At 39.5% G+C, this 22280-nt stretch overlaps 1 protein-coding gene across 20 annotated transcripts in view; it reads left to right on the top strand.

Moving 5' to 3' along the window:
- LOC146377262 (focal adhesion kinase 1-like) overlaps positions 1–22280 on the top strand; it is a 69953-nt gene that overhangs the window by 5436 nt on the left and 42237 nt on the right. For 7 of the 20 annotated variants that reach the window (XM_084945019.1, XM_084945018.1, XM_084945012.1 and 4 more), the window contains exons 1-10: positions 8690–10170; positions 14434–14714; positions 14813–14979; positions 17801–17888; positions 18128–18207; positions 18406–18468; positions 18584–18638; positions 18999–19139; positions 19517–19594; positions 21677–21784. In XM_084945019.1, coding sequence (XP_084801145.1) covers positions 10098–10170; positions 14434–14714; positions 14813–14979; positions 17801–17888; positions 18128–18207; positions 18406–18468; positions 18584–18638; positions 18999–19139; positions 19517–19594; positions 21677–21784 — 1134 coding nt within the window. In that variant the 5' untranslated portion in view covers positions 8690–10097. The other 13 variants (XM_084945032.1, XM_084945029.1, XM_084945028.1 and 10 more) reach the window with 6 other exon arrangements.

Below are 22280 nucleotides of genomic sequence, written 5' to 3'. Positions count from 1 at the left end.
ACATTTACTCTTCAAATAAAGAAAACAATGTGATCTGAAATTTAATCATTAATTTGTTCAGCCAGAGAGAAGACACGATCCAACTTCACAAGGTGCTGACTGGTTTCAAAAAATAAACCTGTCTCACCAGTCACTTTATTAGGTACACCTGTTCAACTTCTTGTTAATACAAATAACTAATTAGCCAATCAGATAGAAGTAAGTTAGCACATTTAGGCATGGTGAAGATGACCTGCTGAAGTTCAAATTGAGCCTCAGAATGAGGAAGAAAAGTGATTTTAAGTGACTTTGAACATGGCATGGTTTTTTACACAACACATCAAACGTAGATACAGATTAGCTTCAGCAGCAGATGACCACACCAGCCGAAGTAACCTATGAATTGAGGTTACCGTTGCACAGGTTCACCAAAATTGGAAAACGGATAATTATAAAAACATTGTCTGATCTGAGGAGTCTTGATTTCTGCTGTGATGCATGAATGATCGACCAACAGGCATTGATCCACTGTGTGAGTTGTTTGAAAATATTTTCTTGGCTCACTTTGGGTCCCTTGGTAGCCTTGGAGCAAAAACCACAGCCTACCTGGATATCGCTGCTCGCCATGTCCACCTCTTTATGACCACAGTGTGCCCATCATCTGATGGATACCTCCAGCAGTGTAACACACCATGTCACAATGCTCAGATAATCTCAGACTGGTTTCTTGAAAAAGCCAAAGAGTTCTCAAATGTTTCCAAATGGCCTATCTGGAGCATCTTTGCAATGTGGTGGAACGGGACATTCCTATCGTGGATGTGCAGCCAACAGGTGTACGGTTACCATCTGATGATGTCGTGCCAATGCGGCCAAAATCTCAGAGGAATGTTTTCAGCGCCTTGTTGGATGCAATGAAGAATTCAGGCAATTCTAAATAAAAAAGTAAAAGGAATCCAACCTACTACTGACAGGATATACCTAATACCTAATACCTAGTTCTTTAAAGGTCCATTTGAGTTTAAGTTGTAATGTCTTCAGGTTCTTATTTTTGTTTTTCTTCTCTAATCTTATAGCGGTAAAAAATGTAATTAAATAAAGTCCTAAGAATTTTTTTGATTCTTCTGCTGAATTGAGTTCGTGTGACTGCACTGGAAAGTGTAGCAGTGAACATATTAGCTGCTTACTTTTGGCTGCTCCCTTATTCACAAGGGGCTGATTAATTTGGTAGCTTTTTCTTCTTATTATTTCTAACACTGGATGACCTTCCTGATGGGGAACAGAGAGATCTGTTTCTCCTCCCAGGATAGAACCAGCTATATATTGCTGATTAGGTGAATACATAAACCACTATACTGAAACTGGCTTCTGTTGCTCTGTGTACTATGAGTAAGCTATAAAGGCTACTACACAAGTGTTTCAGGTGAAGAAAACTTAAGCTTTGTATCATCAGCAAATCTTCATTTTTTTCTGCTTAACATTAAAAATCCAGATGTGAAAAACTGCTCTGGTGTAAATGAGAACTTCCCTTCCTTGTGGTCTCAATACTGCAATAAACCTTTTTTTTTTTTAATAGCTGCTACGTACAGGGACAACTACCTCATTAAAGCCTTAGCTGCCACTGTGGTGACTGCTCTGATGCTGCACTCAGTTCTGTTCCCTGCTATTCTGTTGTACTGTGTTCTGACAGGCTGATCAGTGCAAAAGGCTGTTGTTGTTTTCATGATGAGAATGGAGTTGTGCAATGCCCTTAGCATGGTGTCAACTGGTGTAGCCTCTGCGATTTACAGCCAGAGGCAATAGCTTTTTCACTCTGAGTGGGAAAGCAAAAGAATAGGGGCCGAGAGCATGAGGGAGCAAATATGACAGAGTAGGAATGAGAAGCGCTGAAGTGTTTATGCAACTGAAAATGTCTTCAGCGGCTCTATTGACAGATGTATCATCTCTAACAGGCTCTAGTCTGGGGACATTATTTGTGGATTTAAAAAGTTTGATTTGGATTTAAATCATTTCTCATGACAAAGACAAGTCTGTTGAACTACATGTTTTGTGTCTGTGTTGTACTAATGTTGCCATGCATACGGTAAATGTTTAAAATATGTGCAGCTGTATTTATCACATTTTAAAGAGCAGTGGCGGTTTGGGATATTACTCTTTGATGTATATTTTAAATGTCAAGAAACATTTCGATACATCCTTAATCCTTTGGCGTTCTTTGCTGAATGTACTGCCAGTTCTAGCTTTAAATTGTCGACAATCCTCCATGTTGCATTTATCGGTATTGAATATTACACTCGGTGTGAGGTAGAGCGGAGAATAATGCCAGGATTGGAGTTGTGCTGATTTTTGTAACAGCATGCTACTTGTAGCCAGCGCTTTGGACTCAACTCTGGCAGGAACAAACAGGATTATGTGTTTACAGGAAATTACTGTGTGTAAAGTGGTAGAGCATACTCTGAGCATCAGTGAACCAATGAGAAGTAATAAAAACACACCATAAAATGTAACTTATTGGAATCCACGGTAAGTTATTACACGGTAACCATCCATCCATCCTATTTTCTGCCCTTTAACTGGTGACAAGCGCAGGAGGACATTGAGGTGTTCCCAAGCCAGCCGGGAGTATGTCCTAGAACTGTATGAGAGACTCTTTTTAGTAGGACATGCCGAAAACACCTCATCTGTGATGCCCTATTCAGATGCCCCGATGTGGAAAAGAAGCGGTACTGCACTGAGCCCCTCCCGAATGATTAAATCCCCTACCTTGTCCTAAAGGGAGAGCACAACGTTATTTCAGCAGAAGCTCATTTTCACCGCCTGTGTCCCTAATCTCATTCTTTCAGTCTCTACCTAGAACTTGTGGCCGTAGGTGAGGTCAGGGAACATAGATAGACCGATAAATTGACAGCTTCACTTTCACGCCCAGCTCTGTCTTCACCACGGCAGATTAGTAAAGCATCTGCATCGCTGCCAATCCACACCGATCCATCTGTCAATCTCCCACTCCACTCTCCTCTCACTTGTAAAAGAGACCCCAAGAAACTTCTCCATTTGGGAGAGATGACCAGCTCTATGACCTGGAAAGGGAACTCCACGCCCTTTCTGGCTGAAAACCGTGGCTCGAGACTTGGAGGTGCTAACTCTCCTTCCCACCATTTCACACTCGACTGCAAACTACACCAGTGTGAGCCAGAGGTAGATGTCTGATGAAGCCAAAAGATCTACATAATCCACAAAAAGTATTCCTGAGGCCACCAAAGCATACACCTTCTGCCACTGTATAGCAGTACAGTACATGCTATACTGCAGTTTTATTTATGTCAGAATTGTGAGTGAGTGCAGTTTACTAAAGATCTTAGCTTTAATACCACAGATTTTATTCAAATGATAGATTAAATAGTAAAGCCAGCACTGAAAAGCCTCAGGAGGTGACTCTAGTGGAAAAACAAGTCAGGCTTTATAGAAGTAGGTGGGAAAAACAACTCTGGCTTCCCTGATGTTTGACCTCAGTAAACACTTTCCTAATTAGTTTATGTTTGCAATTGGTAGGCTCAGGTCTTATTAAATAAAAGATGATGCTTATTTGGTAAATTATGGTGTTTATCAGAGATAAAAAGAATAATCAGGCAGGATATGCTTTAGGGTGAGCCTGCTTTGTATGAGTGTAGTCTTAAATTTCCAGTTTTAAAACTGCACGATTGTGACAGTGGAAGGCTTCAGGGCTTCAAAATGAGACTTCATGAACTTATGGCTATATCTTCCACGTTCTATATACAGTGTATTATTAGTGTTGCATTTATTTCATTTTGAAATATGTTGTTGTAAAACAGTTATGTTGTCTGACAGCGTATTGCAAGAAGATATTCACACATGTTCCAGTACCAAATTCATACTAATTACATTAAGTTCTTATCACAGTATTACATGTTGTTTGTTGCCAATTAAAAATTAAGATATTTGTCTTCTGCTAATAGCAGACAGTGTTTGCATCTGTCTTTGAATGAAACTCTAAAATTATGCCTTTTCTGTTACCAGTCTCTTACACTTATTCTATCTCATCTCAGGTGTTTACTAAGAAGCTGTACCAACCAAAAATGATTTAGCTGTTTTCCATCTGTGGCCACTTCATCTAATTCCTTTGTGCAACTGATAAAAATAAAAATATTTAGCTTGCACACAGCCTAAAGTGAGTCCTTAATATTGAATCAGTGCACACCTCCAGCTTAAAAATGTCTATTAATGAAGCCAACAATTACTCATCCCAGTCTAATTGGTTATAGCTTTATTAAATGCAGGTTGGTGACGTGCTTCTCAACACAATTTTCTGGAGAGACTGTAACACAGTACATACCTGAACCCTGATGTGCGTCAAGTTGATACAAAGTAACATAAAACTGTATGGAACTAGGACTAACCTTTTTTTTCCCTACACGTATTATAAAGACAAAGCCCCAGCATCCTTATTAGCACCACAGTCCTGTTGTCTGTTGCTTAGTAACCGATGTCAGCTTAGCTTCAGAGTGTTGGACATTTCTGCATAATGTTCAGTTTGGTTTCATTGTTGTATGAGAATCTAGAGAGTGAAAGTATGGGAGAGAGGAGCGTTAGGCAGAGAGGTCAGGGGACAGATTGAGATTTGAATGTGAGCTGGAGGTGAAGCTGTTATAGCACGACAGCGCAGATATATTCTGCCAAGTCATGATTCTCGCCTCGCTCCATCCGTCTGGAACGCAGCTCACATCACATCCTCTTCATTCATCACTGCTGCTGTGTGCTCAGTGCTGACAAACGTGTAAAGAAGTGAATGTGATGAGCATGATTAGAAATTCATTTTTGTGTGTTCAGAATTAAAATGGGAATTTTATTCAGTTAAATTGGGACTTTTGGAGTAGTCAGCATCCTCTCTGGTGAAACCTTTGGTAGTAATGTTATCTGTTGTTTTATTTTTTACCTGTCAAGCTCTTAAGTCTTATTTTGTCTCTTAATTTATTTTTCTTTATTCTGCTGTACAGTACCTCTGAAATGTTAAAGTAGTTTCAAGTTATCCATGCATGAAAAATCATCTTCTGTCAAGTACTGAATGGGATGCAGAGAAAAATGGCTTTAAAATGTGCTAATTTTGTGGTTTTGGTCACAGACAAGTTTTAGAGAATATCTACCCCATTTACAGCTGAGTGCTGTAGCAAGAATAATGCAGGATGTATGTCACTGAGTCGTTTTCACAAAGTTATCAATTAAGACTTTTTTTTTTCTCCCTCTCTCTTTCTTTTCGCAGACATTTCCAGAATATCATACTATGCCGGTGAGTACAATTTGAATTGTTTTCAATATATGAAGGTATTATGTCTATTTTCTATCAACTAATGATAGGAATTAAAAAAACTATTGAGTTTAGTTGAGTTTAGGAATCAATTCTGTGAAAGTAAAAAAAAAAAAAAGTAATATCAAGGTATTGTCAAATTTCCTAGATGTGTATTTTTTAAATACATACTCATGTTCTATCAAAAAAAGTAAAATCGTGGAGCCCTTTCTTTATTAACTTTCTAGCTTTTTATTTCACACACTGGTGAGCAAATTAGTGTTTGTCGCCCTGCTCAGCTGTGATGTAGCATATGCTGCTGGAAAAACTATGACATGATTTGTAAATTACTCCAAACATCTTTTTCTGTTCTGTAGAAGATATTTTCATACTGGTGTATGTTGGTAAGGATTTACCATTATTTGGCTAAAATATATCAGCAGGCTTTATTTTAAACATTGTTTAAATCATGTAAAATGTTTAAAGCCAGTATAAACAATGCAGGCTAATATGTGAAGTATACAGTACATGAATGGTTTTATCAGCTTTATTTTGAATATATTTTCCTTTTGCAACCTTTTTGTTGAATAAAAGTGGATATTGTACATAGTTTGGTTTAGAGCACTTGTACAGAGGTGCTGTTCTGCTTTTTCCTTTTTATTTTTAAATCAGATGTTATTTGATATTATCCCAGACTTAAACAAGGCCAGTGTTACTGCATCACGGAGCGGTTTGAAGTTGAGCGGAATAATTTTAAAGGTATAGATGAGACATTTTATAGCCCTTAGCACCAGTATCTCTCCATAGCTGTTGCTAGGTAACTGTTGATCCTACTGTATGTCTACAAGCAGGATGCTGAATATTCTGAGCTGAGAAAGACCAAAACAAAATTTACATTTCTTAACTCTGGGAGTTCTCTAATGCTAAAGTTGAAGTTAGCACAAACCTGTAATCACATGAAGCTTCCTCAGTTTGCTGGAAAACGACAACAATAAACCATCCAGCGTGCAGACTGGCAGAATGTAACCTTTGTGGCTGATAATGGCACAGGGTAAACTCCCTCTATAACACCTTTTGGACACAGTTTCTGTCCTGTAACAGTCAAATAGTGATATGATGCAAAAAACATAAAACAGAAAGATCCCAAGTCATTTCTTTGCAGTAGTAGCATTACACTTTCTCCTCTCTGTTTGCACAGCATGTATCCAGAGCCAAGTTTTAGAAATGCACTCACCGGCCACTGCATTAGTTACGCACACATTGTTAGTGCTGGCTAGGACCTCCTTTCGCTTCCAGAATTGGCTTAATTCTTTGTGTCATAGATTCAACAAGGTGCTGGAAACATTCCTCTGAGATTTTGGTTCATAATGACGCAGTGGCTGCAGACATCTATGATGTGAATATCCCATTCTAGTACATCTCAACGGTACTCTACTGGGTTAAGATCTGGTGACTGTGGTGGCCAGTGAACTTATGTTATGGAGAAATCAGTTTGAGATGATTTGAGGTTTGTGATGTCTTAATCTGAGGAAGCAGCCATCAGAAGATGGGTACACTGTGGTCATAAAGGGATGGACATGGTCAGCAGCAATTCTCAGGTCGGATGTGGTTTTTAAACATTGCTCAGTTGGTACGACAAACATTACTGTGCACCGCAACCAGCAGCCTGAACCTGTGATACACGGCAGGATGGATGTCTGCTTTTATGCTGGAGACGCCAAATTTTGACCTAGCCGTCTGAATATTGCATCAAAAATAGAGGCTCGTCAGTTCAGGCAATTTTTTTTCCATTATTCTGTTATTTAATTTGGTGAGCGAGAGAGAATTGTAGCTTCAGTTTCCTGTTCTTAGCTAGTACGAGTGGCATTCGATGTGGGCTTCTGCTTCCATCCTGGTGCTCAGTTTGAACTTCATAGCCTCTGTTGACATTACATTAATTAAGAGTCTTAATCAGGTATACCTAATAAAGTGGCGGTAACTGTGATGGTCTGAAAAGTGGATACATGTATGTCAAAAAGACAAAATAAGTTTGCGAATTTATTGTAATAATTTTATTTTCTGAATATTAAACACAAAAAGTTGCCTTTTTGATATATTTGCAGAATTAACTAACTAAAAATGTTTGTGCTATTCTATTTGGTTTACTTTTTTGTTCAATAAAAAAAGTAAAGTAGAAATCCTAGCATTTAAACACGTTTCCTGTGTGGCTGGGCATACTCGGTGAGTAATTGCTTGCAGCGCTTAGCCACTAGAAGCTTAGCTGTAAAGCGTTCACAACATCTTGTGCGCTGTCACATTAGAGGGATTGAATGTTGGAGTGCTCTGTTGCCAGTGAAGCTCGCAGGCTGCAGGAGCAGGTGAAATATGTGTGGAGAGGAGGAGAGCGTGGACAGAGGGCAGTGTAGACCTGCTGAGGGCTGCAGAGTCAAAAGGGGGAGGGATGGTGTAGAGAAATGTAGACAAACAAATGTCGTAAGTGGTAGGAGAGTGGAATGTGTGTTTTCAGTGGCTAATCACTAATCTTGGTAAAACCGTGGGTGGGTGTGTGTGTGTGTGTGACAGGTTTGTGTGTTCATATGAATTGTTTATTAAAGTCACCGGGTCCTTTTTAGCATTCTGTCCAATCAGCTCACCTACTTTCCACTGCATCAAGTCTCATTTACAATGTTTATATCTATCTTTCTCCCTGCTTCTCTTCCGTGTGCCCCCCCCCCCCCCCCCCCCCCCCTGCCTTACACACACGCACACCTCTGCAAACACACCAACATCCCCCTCCCCTCCATGGTTGTGCCTGTTAGCAATCCGAGCAGCTTTTTCGCAGCGTGGTCGCAGCAGACGCACACTCTTACTTTTTGCTGACATGCAGTCACTTTGATTTCATATTTCCTATGCATTTCGCTCTCGCTCTCTCTCGCTCTCTCAGACGCGCACACACACATATGGGAACTCTAATACACCCTTTTTGGCTTACACTCAGTCTGATCTTCATGCTTTTCGGTGCACTCATTTTGACTCCTTAAAGATTTTGCTGGATGAGCAGTCTGTGTGTGCGCGTGCGTGTGTTTGGGTGCATCTGTGTATGTGTGAGAGGTTGGAAGTTATGTTGTAACTGCTCTCGCTTCTTTTCCGGCGCCACAGAAGAAAGACTAAGCAACACGCCGCTGCCTGACTTCGAAATGGATTTACAGCATCAAACCTGCTCTTGCTAAATATTTTTTCCTTTTTTTAGTCCTGCTTCCATCCTGCTCTTCTTTTTTTTTTTTTTTTTTTTCTTTTCTTCATTCACTTATGTCCCGCTCTAGCGTCAGATACCTGCTCTGACCTGGTTAACTCCTGCTGGCTCTGAGCATTGTGGGAAAGCTTTGGAGGACGTGAGGCTCAGCTTCTCCCTGAGGTTTCTCTGCTTCTCTTTCATCATTCCGCTCGCTTTATTTCTTCTCTTTTTCCCCATCTCAAAATGTTCTTTTCCACTCATCTTTAATTCTAACTGTATCTCATTTTTCTAATTTTTATTTCTTTCAGCTTTATGTCTTTGCTCTTTCTTTATCCCCCCTGCTTCAGTCACTCTTATTTTCCTCTCCCTCACTAGGCTCATTTTCTGTGCCCTACATTTTTGTGTCTTTTTCACTCCTGTTTCTCTGGTCTCCTTGCTGTGATCTGCATTGCCATCCCCTCTGGACAGCATTGTGGATTTACAGAACAGAACTGCTACCTTCCTTTGGAAAATGATCGCTTGATGTGATTTTATGGAGTCCTACGTATCCAGTGAGGGCTGTCACTTTTATTTTGTATCCTGGAAATTTGACGTGTAATGCCAAACCCCGGTGGCTGAAGATTTATGGCTGCAGGAAAGAAACCTTTGAGTTTATTATCAAGGATTGATATATTGGATCACTAACTCCCTACCGATGACCTGAATTTGATATTTTGTGGGAATTTATTGGCCTACAAGATGGCCTAATAGGGAAGGAAATCATCAGTCATGAGTATCTTTTTCTGGAAGCTTCCACTGAAGTGTCCTTGAGCAAATTACTGAATTATCTCTACCCTCAGAGGCTCAGTCTCCTTGGGGTGAAAGAGCTTCCTGACAGAGGATCGTTAGATATTACGTTGCAAAATTTTCTGTGTGAAAGGACATGGCAAGAGTCAGACCGGCTGATTACTAAGACCAGGAATCCAAGTTGATGACTCCTGAAGTGGAGTAATGTTTCAAAAAGCTGTGGAGAAATGAGTTGCAGTCTTGTGATTGGAGCTTGGATTTTCTCACCAAATATTAGACATTAAATATTTATAAATTAGATTATTATGCACAAGAAGCCCTGATGGACCTCTGTGTCAGTATTATTTAAAAGCTATTGGATCTTCTCTATCAGCTGCACTTTTAGTCTAATGTAGTGACTGCTACAGCATAGACAGCAAGCCAGCCAGTGTTTTCTCTCTTTGATGTGCCGTCAGTACAAAAGATATTTGACACTCTTTATTTCCTCCTATTAGTTTATTTCCTTTACTGGCACTACTTTCAATTCTGGGATGCTAATTGATTTTTTTTTTTTAACTACGATTTATTTTTTTTACAATCAATAAGCTTTTTAGCAAAAAGACTCCAGTCACCAGCACAACAAATTCCCACTGTTTTTCACATCTTGTTGATTTTTTATTAAACAGGTATCTTCAGATTTATCTACCTGGAATTTTTTTTTAATTGTTGCATAAAGCCCAATGAGGAACTGCCCCTAGTCATAGGCTCTATGCTGTTTTTAGGGCCCAGTAGTTTTGTCTGGGCCCCGTGGCCACACCTGGAATTGCTCCCCCTACAGTACAAATGGAGAGCAGCGGCTGCATCCCTCTCTGCTGGACCAAGGGGGGGTGCATTTATGCACAGCACCCCTTACCAAGTAGGTATTAAGAAGCATCAGTAGAGAAATTGGAGATGTATACTATGCATTGTCTAGTTAGTACTTTCTGCTGTTTATTTCACTTAATTCTCGCTCTTTATGAATATAATATTAAATCCATAATAATTGATCATGCAGTATCAACTATTCTTGAATGCAGTGCACTGTTCTTTCTTAAGGTGCATATATGGTAAATGCCAGTGGATATAGGTATCCTGAACAAGATGAATTGTACTTTTCATCACGCTGAGCTTTGGGTGTTTTCACAGTATGCTACAGGCATAATGATCTGTACTGTTTCTGTTTGCTGTCAGAATTTGTTACACGTCAGGTCCAGTTGCAACAATGGCTGAACTTAACTTAGTTAGTTGCCGACGCTGTCTAATGAGAGTGTATGTCAGTCCATGTTTACAGCACTTGAGTCAAACCTCGGTTGCTGTATTTGTACTTGCAAGACACAACAAGTTGCTCCTGATGCACTGATTGGAGTGTGAGTGTTAGATAGAAACAGATTAAAAAACGTGCTTATGTGAATGAGACATGTTATATAAAGTGCTTTTAGTGTTAAAGTAGTATATATGGTTGCTTTTTTGTCAGTATTAAACTGTTGAAATATTTGCAACTAATGTTTAGCCTTCACACGTCTGCTTCTCAGTCTAATATAGATTATGCGTATCCTTGGAAGTAGCGAGAGAAATACGTGGAGAGGGGGGGAAGCAGAGGAAATTGAAGATGAGAGAAAGATGAGAGGGAGGAAGGAGGAGAGGTGGTTCAATAGGACAGGAGGATCAAATGGACTTGTGAAGGCAGTGGCTAAAAGGTCTGTAAGTATGAGAGAAGGGAGAAGGGATGTGTTTAAGAGGATGAGAAGAAAAGATGAAGAGTGGAAAGAAGCTTTTGGGAGTTTTGATACATGAGAAATGGAAGTAAACGGAAAAAATTATGACATTTTCAGAAAGATAGGCTTGATGTGAGAGATGTGAACAAGTGAGGAGGAAGAAAAGAGAAAGGCAATGGTACAGAGATGGCAATGGCAAGCCACTGCTGCCAAGCCTCTGCTTCCCCAGGGTTGTGCTAACCCCAGTAACCCAGATACCCGTTAGAAAAGGAGATAAACCGTCCTCCAGCTGCTGCTGATGTGGGACTGAGCTCAACTCCAGCCTTCTGTGGTTCAACAGGCTTACTGTCAGTCAGTGGAGCCCCACTGAGAGCGCGGGCGGTGGGTCTGGAAGCTGCCCGCACCCCTCCTGGCTGTCTACTTGGCCTAGTTGATTTGATTCATGTCTTCACGCTTGTGTGTGTGTGGGAGGGCTTGCATGTGGGAATTTAGTGCAATTGCACTGAGCAGAGATTGGTGGAAATGAGAGATGATGTCATTTACCTTATGTTGTGTAGGGCACCTATTTTAAAACGGTTATTAATTTGCATTTAGAGCCATACGTGTTATAAAGTGCCCTAATTGTCACTGAGTGAGTGTGTATGTATATACGTGTGTGTGTGCGTGTGCGTGCGTGTGCTAATATAATTATTGTAACAATACATTATAGTATTTTTTTCCAACCTATCGTGCATTATATACATCTTCTCATACTAAATTTCCTACTTACATGTGATGTAAGAGTACGAGGATCATAAAGTGGCTGTATGTGTGCACTGAAATGAAGGTATGCTTACTTCTCTAACGGGATTTAGCAAAGCTGTATGTAGTATTTAGGTTATCGGTGCATGTAGGTGATTTTTGCTCCTGTGTTTTATGTGTTACGATGCTCGAACACTTAATATCTAATCTGACTACTGACTGACCGAGTGAAAGCAGCAGACCGCAGACTTTGGTTTGTGATTCTGTAGCTAAAATGCTGCAGTTGCTTACATGTAAAAATAATTCGCAGTCAAAATAATGCCCCCAATACATTTTTTAACATGTCCCTCTGAGACAAGGCATGAAAGCTGGAGCTAGTGCTGTTAAAACAACTGAAGATATGCTGGGCAGCTGCATCTGCAACTCTTTCTGCGCTCACAGTCTGTACAGGGGTTTGCACTAAGAGTGTTTTTAGTGTATATTTACCACAACTAAAAATACAAAAGACATTGCTTTGCTCGCCCAGTTACACAATATCCAACCAAAGGGGAAAGAAAAAACCCCAGAAAACCATTCTAACGTAATTTCAGTCAGTGAACATGCACAGTAAACTAAATTGAGAAGATTCATATGCCAAAAGCATTTCATGAGCAATGTCAGCAAATGGTTTGTCATACCTGTACTTTAAAGCGCAGGGTTGATACTTTACAAGGAATGGTTCAGAAAGCCTGGAATTTTGAAGCATAAAGCAGAGCTGATTTGCATATATCTCCTTATGAAACTTGAAATTTCAGCTGCTGTCAGAGTAACAGTGGAGGGATTATAAAGGTTCTTTGCTGCAAAACCTCACTAATATATTTATTATGTGCAACGAAATGTTTTACCTTTAACTTATCGCATCAAATAAATTCAGCAGTTATTGAAAAAAAGGTGGTATTATTAATGGGATTATTGAGGATTGTGACAGGCCCTGTAATAATCCTAATACCAGAAGTAAAATTATAATTGGATGATGACAGTAAGAGGGGCATTTATAATCGAATCTACTAATCTACTTTATTCGTGCCTTGAGGATTTGTTGGTTGACCATTTCACACTGACCTATATGTATTACAAGGACACAATGAGCATTTTCGCTATTCAGAATATAACCTCGTACAGCATGATGTAATCTAGGTAGCATATCAGTTTTGGGACTTCTTTGGTCACTGAAAGGTTGATTTTAATACCACCAATATGGAAAGAATGTGTGCAAAAGAAAATACAGCAATCTTCTGAGCGAACAGAGGTTATCCCTGAGCAAATAAACCCCCTATCATTGAAAAACGATTTTTAAAAAACACAAATTTTAACACAGAAAAGCCAATTTTCTTTAGCTGTGGTAAACCCTGGATTCACAGTGAGGGAAGAATAAATGTTTCTATCCAGCTGCTGGTCAAACAGGTTAAAAGTGCTGAAACGACTTGTATCTCCATCATTCAGTCTCCATAAGTCTGTCTCTGCTTCGGTTCTTATCGATAGGAAATAATCTGCCTGTGATCCAGCATCTGGTAGATGTTAATGATACAGATCACTTTCACATTTTGTCAAAGATTACACTTTAAATACTGGAAATGAGCCGTGAAGTAATTTTGATTCGCACCACTTGTGCCTAATTTGTTGCCACATGATAGCCAGAAATCACAGTCAGCTGAAAGCAGTCCTTGCAGTGGTGATGACTCGACAAAACCCTGCGGGGATGTCCAGGAAGTGAGAGTGTGACACAGGAAGCATCGGGGGGTGGGGGTGTCATGCACAAAAATACAGTCGAACGAGAAACAAATCGGCAACTAATAAAAAAGGATATTGGGTGAAAGAAGAGTGAGAGACAATAACTTGTTTACATTTGTTTATTAGACAAGCCAGCATTTTTATTGTAGCCTGGTTTATTACTGTGTCTGCCTCCTTTTGATAGTAAAGTTTATTATTGTGCTCATATTGTCATTTTGAATTTGGAAACGGGAAATCTGCATTGTGATATTCTGTGATTTATATATTGGTATCAGGGCAGCTATTGTTATCTTTGGATAAATCTATAGTGCTGTGATCACAGCAGGTAAACATCTTTTTTCTAATGTTTGTCATTAGAAATGGGACTTAAGGAAAAATTATGGTTACTGTCAGGATCTTGATCGTGTAGAATGAGCTGTCAGTGCTGAGATATTGAAACTCAAATTGGTGCACCACTACTTGAGAAAGCTTCTGTAAAATGAGGCAAAGCCATTTTTAGCTGACACCAGTTTTTCCAGAACAGTTTAATTATCCTCATACAGCTTTTAGATTTTAAGAAACACCACAATGGAGACAGCAGCTTAGCATAGACTCCATCCATGCTATGCTGCAGGTGGGACTGAATGACCAAGCCACTTGCAGTCAGTCAGTCTAAAAGCTGTCCGCCTGGTTGATTTAGCAGTTGTCCTCTATAGCTGCCTAATTTCCCCCTGGTTGAGAATTTTTTAGTAGAAATGTTTACGTGAAGAACTGTGACTTCATTAGCTCCAACTCTAAATCCAAATTCCAAAGTTTCCTTTTCATCTAATGTGTGCAGTGCTTTCTTCATTCATATGATAACCGACTTCATTTTAAATCAGAATACCAGTTGATTTGAGTACCGGGTCCTTACTGTGTTGCTGTCTTCTTTTCAGAATATGATGGCCAGTTAGCCCTAGCAGGAGCATCCGAGTCAGGCATGGCATCGTCTTCCTACTTGGAACCCAACATCAACCACCCGTCTGCGGGTGGTTGCGGGGTTAAATCCCGGTCTGGAATGCCCGGTGTACCCAGCACCAGTGGCTCTGCTGGAGGTCTAGAGAGACCCCCGGGCTCCATGGACCGCGTTCTTAAGATCTTCCATTACTTTGAGACAAACAGCGAACCATGTACATGGGCTAGCAATATCAGGCACGGAGATGCTACAGACGTCAGGGTAACGTGCACACGTTTCTTACCTGCATAGTTCGGTATTGTTGTTATTTCCCTGATTTTCGCTTTTCTTTTTCTTCATCCAACCATTTGTTTCCACAGGGTGTAATCCAGAAGATAGCAGAGATCCACAAACTGCGCTGTGTTGCCTCTTTAGGTCTCCGTCTGACCCACTTGCGCTCGGACGCTCTCCATTGGTTACACCCTGATTTGGGTGTGTCTCATGTGAGGGAGAAATATGAAAAACAGCACCCGCAAGAAGAGTGGAGGTAAAACTATGAGATTCTGTGTTTTGTGCTTAGCTCCCACTGCTCATTCTGACTATTCTGACTATTCTAACTTTTTTTAACAAATACTATAGAGTAAAATTTAAATATACATAAGCAAGAGCCAGACCATTTTATTAATTTTATTTATTTTTGGCCTTTATTCAATAGAGACAGTGTAGATAGACAGGAAAGCAGGGAGGGAGAGAGAGGGCAAGACAAAGGGCAGCAGGTCGGACTCAAACCCAGGCCTACTGCTTTGCAGCCACACAGCATATGGTCACCTGCCCACCCACTGAGGATGGTGCTCCATGGTGGATCAATATCTAACAGTGCTTTTCTTCAGTCATCTTTCCATGAACACCACTGGTTGAAATGGAGCTTCAAAGCATGACAGAGCTTTAAGCATGTTTCACTGGTTGGCTGTAAACAGTCACTGTTATACCTTTCTCCTCATCTCATCTGTACATACTGACAACAAATTTGGATTCATCACTTCATATGATAATTGCCGCTGATTTTCAGTTGAGATGTGTCAAGTCTTTAGTTTCTTAAGGAAATGCTTTCAGATATTGTTCATTTGCTTCTTTTGGCATTCACTTTTCCCGTTTCCTCAAATTTTTTTAAGGGCAAACTGCACACCGTGCTAAGATGTTCAGAGTTTGTTAACAGCGTAACTGCTTGAATCTGCTCCAGTTTCTATTCAGCAGCTCTGCTCAGAGCAGTGTGATGACACATTTCTAAGTTACCCAAGCATATTTTTTTCTGCATATGTTTAGTATTTATCTATCCATATTGTACAGTCTGTACAGTGACTCCAATATACCTGTGATTGACCAGTACTGGCCAGTAGGATATATTGATCAATGGATACCTAAAGTAGCACCAGTACTCACTTGTGGTTGAAAGTATCTCTGTTGTTTAAGCTTGTCTATAAATATGCATAGGTTTAATAAGTAGCTACCTTCCTTCTTTAATGTTGTGATAATGTCAGAAACCAAAGTAAAATGACACCACCTCGTCTCTGACGGGAGTTATTGCAATAAACAGCTGCAACTGACTGCTGCAAACACATGGGCTCCATTAAATCACTTAATGGTTTCAATAAACTAGGCACTGCACCTTAAAATCACTATTTAAACTACTAATACAAGCAGTAAAAAAGGAAAAACTTAAATTGGGCTGTTAAAGGTGAATTTGTTGCATGCAGTGAGGATATGTTTTTGGCACTCGTGGTTTCCTAGTATTATATTAAAATGAATAAAGTCTTATTCTTCTCATTTATTTGATGCACCTGCCTAACATTTTGGTCTCTGTGTTGCTGCTTATTTGAGGGCATCTCTGTCCAATTATAGCCTGGATTCAAACTATGCTGGTGCTGGGTGGATGATGTAGATATTGTTACTAACTCTCCTTAAGACTCAGTCCTTTGTCCTGCTGTGATGTGTTGCACCCACTCATTAAATGTAAATGAATTCAACAAGAACGAGTTGTTCACACTGCTGACATACAGCAGAGGAGCTCCGCCAGTTGTTGCAGTTCTGCCTTGGAGGGCGGCAGAGCTGCAAGCCCACAGGAGTTTCTGCTGCCGAGCTATTGTTAGAACAGCAGCAGTGGCCCAGGGGATGAACCGACTATCTCACTCCTTTCTCACTCCCTGTGCGATTTATCTCATTCTCCCTCTTACATTCAGTCACTGTTCACTCTCATCCTTCACATCGTTCCCCTCTTTTCTATTAAACACACCATTTTATCTCCTCTGGCATATTCCCTTTTTGTTATAGAACAATCATGTTTTATTCATTCAGTCCTCAGCCTTGATTTTCTTTGCTACCTAACCACAGTCCTGTAACATCAGAGCAGTTTGGAGCTCATTACTCTCCTGACCCACTTCTCTCCCCTGTAGTCACTGCAATATGTCACTCATTAGATAATATATCACTATAAACAATGATGGCCCATCTGGGTGCTTCTGTGACATAGCTATTGGCAAGTGTAACTGCAGGAAGCTCATTATTCTTTATGGTCATACGAGTCTACGAGACATAATGTAGTGAGTACAGAAGGCTACATATTTCAAATTTGAGACTCAGTTTTAAGCACATGTTGGCAAACAGCCATCCTGTTGAAGTGATGGAGACTGAGAAAAGCAAGCAAGCTACCAGATGCATCAGTGCTGCTTTGTCACTGACATATACTTTAACCTCTCCATCTTCACAGAAAGCAGAATTTCTAATTCAAAAAGCTCTATCATCAGGCAATACTCAAGTTCATTTTGATGGCATAAAACATAATGCAAAAATAATGCATTTTATTTTTAGATATTTCTGCATTATCCCTGAAAAAAATCTTCAGATTCTTTGAAAGCCCATTGATGAATATAACAGTTGTAATTAACTTCACCGTAAGGTACCTTATAAAACGTTGGTGTTTATCAGTTAGTAAAACCACAGCAGTTTCCAAGTCAACAGATATTAGTCAATTAGAGACAAACCCCTGTTAAATTGCTAGCCTCAATCTGTCACAGTAGATGTCATGTGACATGTTAAGTTCCTCATTTTTAAAATTTTAAACTGTATGCTTTGAAATCAGTGCGTCTTTTTAATCAAGTAATATCGCTTTAATGATCTTGTAGTTTGTCCAGACACACTTTATTTTTTTTTTAAGTGTGTGTGTGTGTGAGAGAGAGAGCTTATTCCTTCTGTTTTTAGTCCTCAGGCAACTATTGAGCTTGGATACTGCACATTTTTGATTATGAGTTTGTGCATGTATGTGTGTGTGTGTGTGTTTGGTTATTTGGTAACATTGTTGCTGTCTTTCTCAGGTATGAGTTGCGGATACGGTACTTTCCTAAAGGTTATCTCAGCCATTTTTCTGAAGACAAACCTTCTCTCAACTACCTCTATCACCAGGTGAGGCCACACAACAAGATACTGAATGAAAGAAAACTAGTCTGGTTTTCTTAAGTGACTTCTGTCATTTATTGTCTTCTGTATGATTGCCTCATTTCTGCTATGTCCAAATGAGGCAGACATGCCTTTAAATCATTTAAAAAGATGCCCGTCGTATCTAATATGTATGCTGTTATTAGACATTTCCAGTCCTCATTATATTTCTTAAAAATCTGCTGCCACACCATGTGTCTCTTCAGGTAAAGAGTGATTACATGCAACACATAGCTGACCAGGTGGATCAAGATGTTGCACTGAAACTGGGCTGTTTGGAAATAAGGTGAGAACGCGCTCATCAGACACACACACACAGATTACAGGTGTTTTGGTATTTGATACACTTCAAACCACAATGAACTTGAGTGTGTCACGTGTGTTTGCTAAATCTGTCTAAATCCCACATATAGAAGTTGTCCTGAATACTTGAGGCTAGTTGTTGATCCTGTTCATATGTTAGTCTTTTCTGTGAATTATATAGGCGGTTCTTCAGAGAGATGCCAGGCAACGCCCTGGATAAGAAATCAAACTACGAGCTACTAGAGTAAGATTGTGTTATGTCATGTCATGCTGTCTTGAGTGTATGCTTCCAAATTTTTTTTTTTTTTGAGGTAAATTAGTCCAAAGAAAAATGTTGTGGCACTATTCTTTCATTTCAGGAAAGATGTTGGTTTGAGAAGGTTTTTCCCCAAAAGCCTCCTTGACTCCCTTAAGGTGAGATTAAACTAATATAATAATCTAAACCCACTTAGTGACTAACTGTCTACCCACTTCCTGGTAACAATGGTGTCAAAGCACAAATTGCATCTGACTCCTGCTTTGTGTATCGGCTGAGTTAGAGCTGACAGGCTGTTTGGCTGACTGGCAGGGAAACAAACCCGATGACTGAAAGGACATTTGGCTAAATGTCTGATCAGTCAGATTGTCTGGAATTAAGTTAAACTTCCTGTTGTCACTCACAGTGGGGCCTGTCAGTTGTGTGCTGTGCTTTTCTTGGCTTGTTCTCAGCTGTTTCCCAGAAAGCCCTTACTCTTTTAAGTGTTTTGTCCTTCCCCTTTTCTCTCTCTCTATCAGCCGAAGGCTCTTCGTAAGCAGATCCAGCAGACCTTTAAGCAGTTTGCTAACCTCAATGATGAACAGAGCATCCACAAGTTCTTTGAGATACTTTCTCCCATCTACCGCTTCGACAAGGAGTGCTTCAAATGCGCTTTAGGGGTAGGACTCTCGGTACATTGAGATAATGTTACATGTAAAGATCAATAATGACATGTTTTAATGTATTAGCCATACACTGAAATATAGCCAAAGTCATGAGGTGGGAGGCTAGAGCTTCTTTATCATGCACAGGGTAGTGTCTGCTTTCACAGTTACTTATTTCAGGTTTTGTAGAGTCAGTGTTTCTTCTTATTACTTTATTTTCTGCAGCAGTTACTTTAACTTCAAACCTAACTCTGTTATAAATGCCATTAGACATCAAAAACAGAGGAGTATATTAGAGCTTTTGTAAAATTTGTGTAAGTACATGATGTGATGAAATATGAGCTATGTGTCAAAATTTACATTTCTGCACTGTGTCTCTCCTCCCCCTCTAGTCTAGCTGGGTAATATCAGTAGAGTTAGCTATCGGACCAGAGGAAGGAATCAGCTACCTCACAGATAAGGGCTCAACGGTGAGTGTACACACAGACAACTCACCACAGAAAGTTAGCATTACTTCTCTATTTTTCCTGCCTCTTTAGAAGGCTTCCAGCACTTCTGTGTACTGCTGTATGCCTTAGGTGTAAGGTCACAGTAACAGTTCACCATACTGCCCTCTACTGGTTTGCCTCTTTTCTTTTCTTTTTTTTCTCATCTCCTCACTTATCTCAAGTTAGAATAGGTCGGAAAAGACAGTTAGATTGGAAAAAGCTGGGAAACAGCATGCAGATCACAGTTGGATTAGGAAAACAGAACAGTTTTCAGCATTGGGTTAAGTATCTTGCTCAAGGACATGATTATGGTAGCCGGGGAATTGATCCACCAACCTTCCAGTTGGTAGATGACTTGCTCTACCTCTAGCTGTAATAACATTACTAACTGTTATTGGCAGTAAGTAAAAATATAGGCAGTCATTGAAGAATATATAACTAATGAAAATGTATTTTTAAAAAGCACCAATCTGAGACAACAAGTGAAGATTTAACTTTAATATGTTTTTTTTTTAAATAAATCATAAATGATCAACTTCACATTTTAAGCAAAAAGTTTATTTACACTTCTTTTGCTTTAATGACTTGATGCTTTCTGGCTAATGTGGATTCAAGTTCGTCCAATTCTATTATTTTAAGAAGTTCTTGTCTCTCTCAGAACCCCTTAAATTATTAATGGGGTTGAGGTCACACGCTGAAAATGTCTGTTTGTTTTAAAACCAGAAGGTTTAGCATATCTCTGAGGAATGGAGTGCCGCTTCGCCCTGTTCACAGGGTCGTCAGTAAAACACCCTCAAAGTTGAATTTTGACACTCTGTGGTGTTCTTCTCTATATTTTTGTTTGCTTTAGCACCAATGTTTTTATATTTAGCTAAAACTAAACTAAAACTAAAACTAGCATTCTAGTTAACAAAGATAAAAACAATAAACTTTTCAAAAACAACCTAATATGTTTTTGTTAGTGGGAAAACTGAAATAAAATAAAAATATAGAAACAATAGCCTTAGTTTTAGTCCTTGTTAATTTGTTATTACAACTTGTCTTGAGCCTTTAATGGACATGTTTATTGAGACTTTGGATATTTACAAGAATGCGAGTCAACCTTTTTCAAAAAGTTATGTCTTTTTATTTTAATACCTATACTGATATTCCTAAATCCTACCTCTGGTGTATTCTATACATACAGTAATATTTTAAAAAAGACTGTTAAAACAGTGAAACTAAAACTAAACTAAACAAACAAGCCCACTCGGGAAATCAACTGAAACTAAACTACAGACAGAAAGTCAAAGCTCAATAAAAATAGTAACCAATTAGAAAATACACAACTATAATAACTCTCTTCAGCACATCCTTACTACACCCTGCCTTCATGTAAGTAGGCCTACGCTGTGCAGCTAAAGTGAGGTACTGCAGTCATGTCAAACTTTTGATTTTTGAGTAAATACTGTAGGAGTTTTTGCAATGCCAAACCAAGCATTTGTTGTGTTTCCCCTCCTGAGAAACGGTTTATAGACCTCAACTTGTGCAGATGAGAAGAGATCTTCTTTCTGCACTACTCTTCTGACTGGAGTCTTGCATTTTTTTTAATATTTTAAAGGCAGTGTCTGTTATGAAGTTGCTTTTCTATCTGTCAGTGAACCAAACTTGATGTATTGATCTTCTGATGTTGTGGTCACTTTGCCTGTACTTTGGATACAGCTGATAAAGTTTTAGAGTGCTGTGCACAGCCTCCTTAGAGACCTTCTGTCTAGACATGGTTTGACGCTGAGAAAGCTCCTCTTTGCTTAGTGCAGCAGTCATATTTCTGACGCTTTCACTTAGTTCACATGCCATGTGTTTCACTGATGCTGTGCTTCATGGTAAGCAATGTTAGAAACTTGAGGAAGACAATACAATCCAGTGCTGCAAGCTGACTGACATCCATTTTCATTTTTGCTTGAAACGTTACAGGATATAATGCAGAATAATTTCTTATAATTCTTATGCTTTAAATATCTAAAGATTCTTTTTGACTATTTCCAGATGTATTTAATGACTGTGACTCTGCCTTTGTCTCTGCAGCCCACACACTTAGCTAACTTTAATCAGGTGCAGTCCATCCAGTACTCTGCTTTGGACGAGAAGGACAGGAAAGGCATGCTGCAGCTGAACGTGGCCGGAGCTCCTGAGGTAAAAACACACACTCTGTATACTCTTCATCTGGCTCTCTGTGTGTGTTACAATGTGAAATATAACCTATTGCTGTTTAAATTTGAGTTACACCTATTTGTATGCGTTTCCTCTCAAACATGTGGCTCATGTACATTCTCATTGAAAATGCATACAGTGCAAAGTCTCTGTGCCAATAAGTGGATGTTGTCTTCCTGCTTGTGTTGGCTGCTGATGAAATCACACTTGTCACAGAGATTATTTGCATCCAGCTGATGAATGCTAATGTCACTGTTTACTTTATAAAATAGACTGTGTATAGAATTACTTAAACATGTTCAAGTTATATTAAAACGCATGAAAAACTAGGTGAGCTGCAGGAAAAAGGAGAGGAGCCTGAGTTTCATATTGACTGTGTGTTTGCAGCAGGCTTACATAAAAACGTATCACTGCCACAGTATTGGAGCAGGGATATGTGTGTATCTATATGGGACTGTATGTGTGTGTGTGCACGCAC

Source organism: Perissodus microlepis, chromosome 11, assembly GCF_051167445.1.
Source record: "Perissodus microlepis isolate ML-2025 ecotype Zambia chromosome 11, ASM5116744v1, whole genome shotgun sequence".
Lineage (NCBI taxonomy): Eukaryota > Metazoa > Chordata > Actinopteri > Cichliformes > Cichlidae > Perissodus > Perissodus microlepis.
This window is presented reverse-complemented; position numbering and strand designations above follow the sequence as displayed.